The following is a 9,096-nucleotide window of genomic DNA, read 5'->3' as shown; positions in this document are numbered from 1 at the left end:
ACACACAAAACTTTGTTGTACTTCTACACAATGACAATGAACAAGCCAAAAAGGAAATGAAGAAAATATTGGGTTGGTCAAAAGGTTTGTTTGTTTTTTTCCGTAAGATGCCTGTAGTAGCACTTAGTTGTCTTTAACTTCATTCGAAACAATTTTGTTAGATTGTATGTGACAGCTGTCATATCAATGTGCATTTAAAGCAAGACATCAAAATTGGTGAATTTTTGTGTAGCTATTTTAATATTGAAGATGGAAGAAAAACAACATTTTCAGCATATTATGCGTTATTATTTCAAGAAAGGTAAAAATGCAACTGAAACACAAAAAAAGATTTGCGCAGTGTATGGAGAAGGTGCTGTGACTGATTGAATGTGTCCAAAGTGGTTTGTGAAGTTTTGTGCTGGACATTTCTCGCTGGATGATGCTCCAGTCGGGTAGACCAGTTGAAGTTGATAGCGGATCACATCGAGACATTGATTGAAAACAGTCAACGTTATACCATGCGAGAGATAGCGGACATGCTCAAAATATCCAAATCAAGCAGTGAAAATCGTTTGCACCAGCTTGGTTATGTTAATCGCTTTGATGTTGGGTTCCACATAAGTGAAAGAAACCTTCTTGATCGTATTTCTACATGTGATTCTCTACTTAAATGTAATGAAAATATTCTGTTTTTGAAACAAATTGTGACGGGTGATGAAAAGTGGATACTTACTGTACAATAATGTGGAACGGAAGAGATCGTGGGGCAAGTGAAATGAACCACCAGCAATCACACCAAAGGCCGGTCTTCATCCAAAGAAAGTGATGTTGAGTATATGGTGAGGTTGGAAGGGACTCTATTATGAGCTCCTTCTGGAAAACCACCACTCCCATTAGACCAACTGAAAGCAGCACTCGATGAAAAGGGTCCAGAATTAGTCAACAGAAAATGCATAATCTTCCATCAGGATAACGCAAGACCGCATGTTTCTTTGATGACCAGGCAAAAACTGTTGCAGCTCGTCTGGGAAGTTCTGATTCTTCTGCCATATTCACCAGACATTGCACCTTTGTATTTCCATTTATTTCGGTCTTTACAGAATTCTCTTAATGGAAAAAATTTCAGTTCCCTGGAAGACTGTAAAAGGCACCTGGAACAGTTCTTTGCTCAAAAAGATAAAAAGTTTTGGGAAGATGGAATTATGAAGTTGCCTGAAAAATGGTAGAAGGTAGTAGAACAAAAGGGTGAATACGTTGTTCAATAAAGTTCTTGGTGAAATGAAAAATATGTCTTTTATTTTTACTTAAAAACCGAAGGCACTTTTTGGCCCACCCAAAATTATCCTGTGCATATAACCCGAATGTGTCTGCAATTACTGTACCCAGTATAACTATCTGTGTTAATTATGACTTACAACAGTAATCAACTTGTCCTTTTTTCTTTAGACATGAGACTTCTAGACAGAAGTATAAAAACTGTCAAATATCTTATGAGTACTCATATTACTTTAAAATTTTGAGATGGCAAAAATATATTATCATCCAAAATCATTTGCATATTTTGTTACTCAACTGATATTTTAAGAAATAAGGGTAAATTAAAATTCTTTTTGTACCAGTTTTTTCTTTTCAAAAACTGTAACAAATATTTAAAGATTAATTTAGGTCTAAGGTTTTAAAGTTAACAATCTGGACATTAAAATTTTGTTAACATATTGTCTTCATGAATTGTAGTAATGTAATATAAATACTATTTATAAAGGTGTAAAAATTTATAATATATTTATATTTTTATATACGTTGTATTTAAATAAAATAATGGATATCTTTTAAAGCTATATATATAGCTTTTAAATTCAACCTTGGCCTAGTACAAAGCAAACTCTTGGGCTAACCAGTTTTTCACTGGAAATTGTTAGGCTGAATCCCGTCAAAGCTTCAGGTTTGGTTGGTGAGTATGTTGCCGCTCAAATACCTGCCCTAAGAGTTATCTGGAAAACCCAGGTAACAGCAGAAACCTGTTTGTATTTTTTTTCCCTTTTCCAGGTGTATGGTGTTTCTCAAGCCTGCAGGTGAGGGTCCTGTGGGGTGAAAGCAGGAAGGCGTTTGGGAGTTTCAGGTGATTCTTCCAAAGGAGCGAGTTTAGGATCTCTGAGATCATCTGACTGAGGTAAAGTCTGCCAACAAAATCTTTTATTTTGTAAATGAGGGTTTATATGAAGCTCAGCTGTTCAGTGGCTTTGTCACCTTATGAACTGCTTTGGTGTACAAAGAAAATCCCAAGCCTTAAATTTATGTCTCGACTTTGCAACTGCACACAGGAGCCCCTGCTAGTGAGACTGTACAAGGCCCAGGTCTGCCATGAGGCCGACGCGCCGGAGCTCTGAGTGGACAGGAAGCTGGTGTCCCAAGTCTCAGGCAGAGCATAGGCTGGGAAAGCGATGGGGCTGGTTCTGCTGAGCTTTGCTGCAAAGCAGAGAAAAGGTCAGACTTAAAATCTCTCTGTACGATGCTTCAACTAAACCACTCTGAGCTGGACAGGTGGATTTCTTCATCGTGTAACTGACCTCAAACAGAACATTTATGTTTGGCGTCTCTGGTTACCCAGCAAAGACTGGCTTTATAGATTGGAAAAAGGAGGATGAGTAAAGGCAGCTGGAGCAGGCAACACTTTCTGAGAGATTAAACCAAACTGCCCATGGAACTTGCCTGGTATCTGTATGGTCTCTACAGGCACCACTTGCAGAAGCTGTGGGAGTTTTGAAATTGGAAAAGGGTCAACATGCTTCTTTTAAGATGTGTGAACTTTTTTCTATCAAGGGCACTTTTTTTTTAATATAAATTTATTTTTGGCTGCGTTGGGTCTTTGTTGCTGTGTGCAGGCTTTCTCTAGTTGCGGCGAGCGGGGGCTACTCTTTGTTGCAGTGCGTGGGCTTCTCATTGCGGTGGCTTCTCTTGTTGTGGAGCACGGGCTCTAGGCGCGTGGGCTTCAGTAGTTGTGGCACGTGGGCTCAGTAGTTGTGGCTCACGGGCTCTAGAGCGCAGGCTCAGTAGTTGTGGCGCACGGGCTTAGCTGCTCCGCGGCATGTGGGATCTTCCTGGACTAGGGCTTGAACCTGTGTCCCCTGCATCGGCAGGTGGATTCTTAACCAGTGCGCCACCAGGGAAGTCCCTATCAAGGGCCTTTAGGGAATACTATGGAAATAATCAGAATTTAATTAGGCCACAGTGCTTCTAGCCACGGTAAGTCCAACTCCACAGGATAAGGCAATGACAGAATGACTTGGTGTGAGAGAATCTAAATACATGCATCTTGTGTGTAAAAAAAAAAAAAAAAAAAAAAGACACAACAATTCAAGGCTTTTGAAAAAAGCATCATTTATTTCAAAGTACAACACAAAGTTGTATTTTTAAGAAATACACATTCAGCCTTGTATCTCAAGACGTGGCTATGTGCATTTCAGGTGCACAAACGCTACCTCAGGTGCAAACAGCACAGAAGGTGTGTATGGCCGCAACCGAATGTTTCTACATTCATTCACTGTTCTTAAAGTTGACTGACATTTCTGTAATCTGCTTTTAAACCGACACAGCCTTATTTTAAAAAAATACTCTATTTTTCAGCACAAAGTCCTCATACGTTTTCAAAATTAGATCTTGGCGCATAATATTGTGAAATTATTAAAAACCAAACTTGGTAATTTAATAAAATTGTCACATGCCAGGACTTCTGAATCAACTCAAGTTATTTCCTTAGCTGTAATGTCAAATTTGTGTTCATACAGATAAATAAAGAATGGAAGAAGACAAGTGGTGGAAACTTGATAACAGTTAAGGTTTTCAGATGTACAGGTCTTATTAGAGTTTGTGGCTGAGTCCAGACTTTTCTCTAAAAGCACAACAGCAAATCTCATATTATCATAATTGCAAGAAAGATCTGAAAGAAGCGAGTGGTACAAGCCTGCCCTGCTTGAGTCTGTTCTGCAAAGATGAGGGTGGGGATTGGGAAGCTCTAGCGGTAAGAAAGAGCCTTAAAAAGATGTCTCGAAAATGGGCACATCATGATGTAGACGAGGGGCCCCCACTTTTTTTCGTTTTCTTTTTGCCTAATTTCAATTCTCATGAGGGAAGTGCGAATTGGACCAGGGGTCGGAGCTCCTCCTTCCGATGGTGGGGCTCCATATCCGCCACGGGTTGTAGGTCTGGCCCAGGTCGTCGGCGGGGCTGGCGGCGGAGGGTGTGTGAGGAGCGGAGGGGCTTTCGGGGCCCATGAGGCCGATGCTCGGCAGCGCGTTGGCAGGGCTGGTGAAGGGGAGGGTGCTGTGCAGGCTGCTGGACCAGATCGAGCTGCTGAACGGAGTGGAGGACCACAGGCTGCTGGTGCTGCCGAGGATCTGCTGACGAAACACAACACAACGGGGAGCGTCAGGCTCGAGGGAGGCAGGCAGGTGGTAAAGCGGCGACGGTTATGCTAAGGATGGGCTAGACCGCACGGTTCTTTCACTTTATTTTAAAACAAATGTTTTATACATGAAGCCACCTCAGAGTCTGGGCGCACGGTTCTGATGTTTTAAAGAAGGGGCGGCAAGGCACAGCCGGGGGGCCGAGTCCAGCCGCCCGCTTCTGTGGCCTCAGTGGTGTGCTCAGGAGCTGGCCCTGCCACCTGTGCACCCAGGGAGGAGCTGGACAGGCTGCACCAGAAATAACGGCCTGCGAAGTCTCAACAGGTACCGACCCCGTTTTTTTTTCTTCTTAACATCTTTATTGGAGTATAATTGCTTTACAATGGTGTGTTGGTTTCTGCTGTATAACAAAGTGAATCAGCTATACGTATACATATGTCCCCATATCCCCTCCCTCTTGCGTCTCTCTCCCACCCCTCTAGGTGGTCACAAAGCACTGAGCTGATCTCCCTGTGCTATGCGGCTGCTTCCCACTAGCCACCCATTTTACAGTTGGTAGTGTATATATGTCCCTGCTGCTCTCTCACTTCGTCCCAGCTTCCCCCTACCCCTCCCTGTGACTGACCCCGTTTTAAAGAATGGTTAAGATGACTGTAAAACTGAGGACAGAATGATTACAAGTGAAGACAAACTTTGGAATCTATGAAGCTAAAATATCTACCCTTAAACCGTGCACATCTAATCAATTTAGTTTTCCTGAGGATGAAGAGGTCATCACAGTGGGGTCATATTTGTCACGATTTGTAAAAGCCGAAACCAGTGATCATTTTCCCTGGTAAGAGCACGATCTCTGCAGAACAACTTAGCTGAGAAGCAACCAGATGCTCTAGACAAGCTCCAGCCGAGACACGGGCGCTGCTCGGGACCAGGCACGCGCCGAGCTCCGGCACCGTCTGACTCTGCAGGTGGTGGGACCTGAGACGGGCCACCCGCCACCCCGCGGTCTAATTCAGTCGGGAGAGGCTGAAGTGAGAGGATTCACAAGTCAACCCCAGCTGCTCAGCTGTTCCTCCCGTAACTAACTTCTTGACCGTCACGGCTCTGAAGAGTGATGGTCACTTTGGCAGAAATGAAGACACAGCAGCAGAGGTGGTGAAAGCGCTAACCCACGCCTTCCGAGCTGCTGTTTGTCATTTGTATCTGTCAGCACCACCCAAGGGACAGCGACGGCAGTGATGACGTGTGAGCGGGCGGGGCCCAAGCCCAGTACTCACTGTGGCCGTGTGGGTCGGGGAACCGGAACTGGCTGGCCAAGATGGGCTGGGCTCGGTCGCTGGAGAGTCCCAGAGGTATGAGGGGCCACTGCTCAGCTCGTTCCAGCTCCTCTGTGAGGCCTGATTGCACGATCGCGATAACCCGAGCTTGCTGAAAACTTCTGGAGGTGAGGAAGCAAAGGCAAGTCCGTGCTGGATCTGGCCGTGCTCCCCCGGGCAGGTGGGGCATCCCCTCAGGGGTCTGCATCCCACCGCTGCTCACCTGGAGCCATCCCACCCCCTCCATCAGCTCCCACCACATTCGGGGAAAACAGGGTGTGGGGTGCTGTTCTCCAGACCCCAGCACGCCATCTGAATACCTCACCCACACCTATCACTGGACGGTCAAGTGCAAACATCACGATCACAGCTAATGTGAAATTCACACAGTTGCTCCTAATTCTGGACAGCAAGAAAAATAAAGAGCCCCAGCATGGCCAGGAGTCACACCTCAGACGCAGAATCCTTTCTTGCAGCTCTTAAGTCAGTTCTGCGCAACACGAGCCAGCTGGGACCCGCAGAGCATCGAGCAGACCACCGCACCTACGGGCTGGGGTGCCGAGCGGACAGAGGACCCTTCTGAGGGCCTCTCGCTGGGCCTCCTCACACCGGGGCAGCTGTGCCAGACCCCGTCCAGGAGAGCACAGACACCCACTTCCCTGAAGGCGGCCCATCTGCTGCCGCCTGACTGCACTGATACAGGGAAACGCATCCTTTAAAAATGTCCACTAAACGACCATCGTACTTTCCTCCACGCATGAAAGTGGACCTTATCCTCCCTCCGTCCTTGTCCACAGGCTCATTAGTCATGGGTCTAGTGTTAAACACTCACCACCAGTTAGGTTAAAAGAGTTTCCAAAGGCCGAGAACGAATTGAGGGGTGTGAAGTCAGGGCTGCTGGGGTTGCTGACGGGACTCCACAAACCCGAGCTGAACGTTATAAGAGGAAAATGCAACACACAAAAATGTGGTTAGTGGAGACAGATCCCTCACGCATGGCTTCACACACAGGAGGCGCTGCTTCAGCTGGGGGCTCGCGTATTACAGGCAGAAGTGGGGACTGGAAACACCTTCCATAACACAAAGGAGGGAGGCACGGAGGAGTTCAGAGCCCAGGCTACCCTGTCGTGAGCTGACGGCCTGGCTCAGCGGAAGTGTCATGCAGAGAAAAGAGGCGTTTCTTCCTTGTTTCCCTTTTGGTAATGGAAGATTTATTAAAAAATTATTTCAAATCTAGGATTAATTTCCTTTTAGTGTCAAGCAGGTAAAACTGGGACTCTACTTACTGACAGTTATAATCTTATTGTCATTGTTATTTATCTGGGAAAATGAACCGAGGCAGTCGCTGCATGCCACCAGGCCACTGCGGTTGCTCTGGGTCAGAGAAGTGGCCTGTCCAATAATTTATAATAAACTGCCTAGAATTTGTTCCGTGTCCTTCCTCTCGAGTGTGTTTTTGTTCTTCTACTTCTAATGATCGGATCACATCCTTTTCACAACAACCATGATAACGGAGAAGGATCAGAAGAGACTCAGAAGGTGGAACACAAGTCTGTCTCCCTCTCTGCTGGGCCGGAACATGTCGCGGCCCCTCCTCCTGTCAGGGAGCCAGGTGGGAGCATGTACTTGCACTCGGGGCTCTGCCCCACCCAACAGAGAGGCTCCTGACTGCCTCCGACAAACACCTGCTTGTCACCTAGGGGCAAACGCCTCGAAACACACATACGATAGAAGATGCTAAACTGGCCTGGGAAACCCTCCTGCCCTGCCCTGGTAAGAAGGGCCAAACGTACCTGTCTGAGCCATCGCTGTCAACGGGAGTGTGTGACACGCCAAGGCTGCTGGAAAAGTCTGTTTTGCTTGAAGAAACCTTAGCAAAGCCGTTCCCACCTGTAACAATGGGCTCCGAGTCAATCAAAGTAGCCAGGTACCTCCAGGCCGCAGGTACCTCCACCAGGCCCGAGGCCCGGCGGTGCCCGGCCTCCCAGTGCCAAGCCGCTCACCTGGGCTCTTGTCGTACCCGGCTGTGACTGCAGCAAACGTGGGGTTGCCGTTCTGGCCCGGGAGCGAGGCTGCTTTTGTCAGTTTGTGTTTGCTTCCGTTTGAATGCTTCGTTTTAGAGTCGCTTGGTGGAAGAAGCAAGGAGAGAACCGCTCAGTCCTTGTGGGCAATGCCCCCCATGGAGCCCCGCCGGGCACGTGTCCCAGGGCCTGCGAGGGAGCCGGGGACAGCCCTGGGCCGCCCACAGGGCCTGGCCAGGCCTCAGGAAATGCTCTGTGGCCTGAGGCTGTGTAGCCTGGGGGGACGGGGTGGGAGGGGAAGGAATGTGGGAGAAAGGTAAAATTCCAGGTGCGGGAGAGAGGCGGGGGCCGGGAAAGGAGGCAGCCCCGTCCTGGAGGGAATGCCGGGCAGCTGGATGGAGCGGAGCGTGCGGGCAGGTGAGCAGCCCCCGTGCGAGGGCCCCGGCGGCCAGCGCCCACCAGGCCCGGGGCCTCCCACCTCTTCCCACGCGGGCAGGGTGGCCGTGGGCCGGGCTGGGCGCCGCTGCGTGTGCGGGAACAGGCGGCCCCTGCTCTGAGTGTCATCACCATGGGGGTCACTGTCACTGCCTGGAGGAGCCCTCCCTGCTCGGCTCCGACCTCCTCCAGGTCCCGCCACAGGTCAGAGGGAACGACCCGCAGACCCGCTTCCTTGCCCACAGCGCAGCTGCTGTGGGTCTTCAGTCCTCGCTGAGTGTGCTCCTGGCTCCTGGCCTAGAGCGTGACCCTGGTGCCCCTCGGGCACGGGTGACGGGTGGGAAGGCGGCGCTGCGGGGAGGGCGCTGAGCCCGCCGAGGGCAGAGGCGAGAAGGGACGGCCGTCTGCGGCCGCCGAGGATTCCCACCTGCGGGGTGCAGCGCCGGCTTAGCGCGGCACGGGCGGGGGCTGCGGGCCTACCTGCCGGGGCTGCCGTTGACGATGCTGCTGTAGCTGCCCCGGGACGTGAACGGGCAGGGAGCGGCGGGCGGTGACGGGGAGCTGGGCGGCGGCGAGGTCTGGCGTTGTTTTAGGAAGACGTCTGCGTTGAGGGTTTGCAGAGAGAGTTTATAAAGACTATCGGTTGCTGGAAGTTAAAAACAAAGGGTCTCAATGTGATACTTGGATTTTTACCCTTCAGTTTCGGTTACTTCTGGCGTTCTAGCTGGTGCTATGCAGGACTCAAGTGCTTCTAACAAGAAAAACCTACAGCTGTCATACGTGTTCTGTTTAAAGAAAAAAAGGGAAGTCGTGTCTCTCTCTGCATTCTGGGCCTTTCCCGGAATCACTGGAATCACCGTTGTGACCCACCTCCCGGCTGCGTTCTGCAGGCCCTGCCGGAGGGCGAGGTCCTCTCCCTCCCACACCTCAGGCTGGGAGGAG

General features: G+C 49.3%; 1 protein-coding gene across 4 annotated transcripts in view; it reads right to left on the bottom strand.

The window, feature by feature from the left end:
- Positions 1–3,335: 3,335 nt before the first annotated feature.
- The window catches only part of TMEM131 (transmembrane protein 131), a 192,498-nt gene continuing 186,737 nt past the window's right edge, over positions 3,336–9,096 (bottom strand). For 2 of the 4 annotated variants that reach the window (XM_067704232.1, XM_067704235.1), the window contains 6 exons: positions 8,635–8,800; positions 7,702–7,823; positions 7,492–7,588; positions 6,531–6,628; positions 5,660–5,820; positions 3,336–4,379 (listed from right to left, as the gene is read on the bottom strand). In XM_067704232.1, the coding sequence (XP_067560333.1) occupies positions 4,095–4,379; positions 5,660–5,820; positions 6,531–6,628; positions 7,492–7,588; positions 7,702–7,823; positions 8,635–8,800 (929 nt within the window). In that variant the 3' untranslated portion in view covers positions 3,336–4,094. The remainder of the gene's footprint in view (positions 4,380–5,659; positions 5,821–6,530; positions 6,629–7,491; positions 7,589–7,701; positions 7,824–8,634; positions 8,801–9,096) is intronic. The other 2 variants (XM_067704233.1, XM_067704234.1) reach the window with 2 other exon arrangements.

This window comes from Pseudorca crassidens, chromosome 14 (assembly GCF_039906515.1).
Source record: "Pseudorca crassidens isolate mPseCra1 chromosome 14, mPseCra1.hap1, whole genome shotgun sequence".
NCBI classification, from domain to species: domain Eukaryota; kingdom Metazoa; phylum Chordata; class Mammalia; order Artiodactyla; family Delphinidae; genus Pseudorca; species Pseudorca crassidens.
The sequence above is the reverse complement of the archived record's forward strand: the minus strand, read 5'-3'. Positions and strand labels throughout refer to the sequence as shown.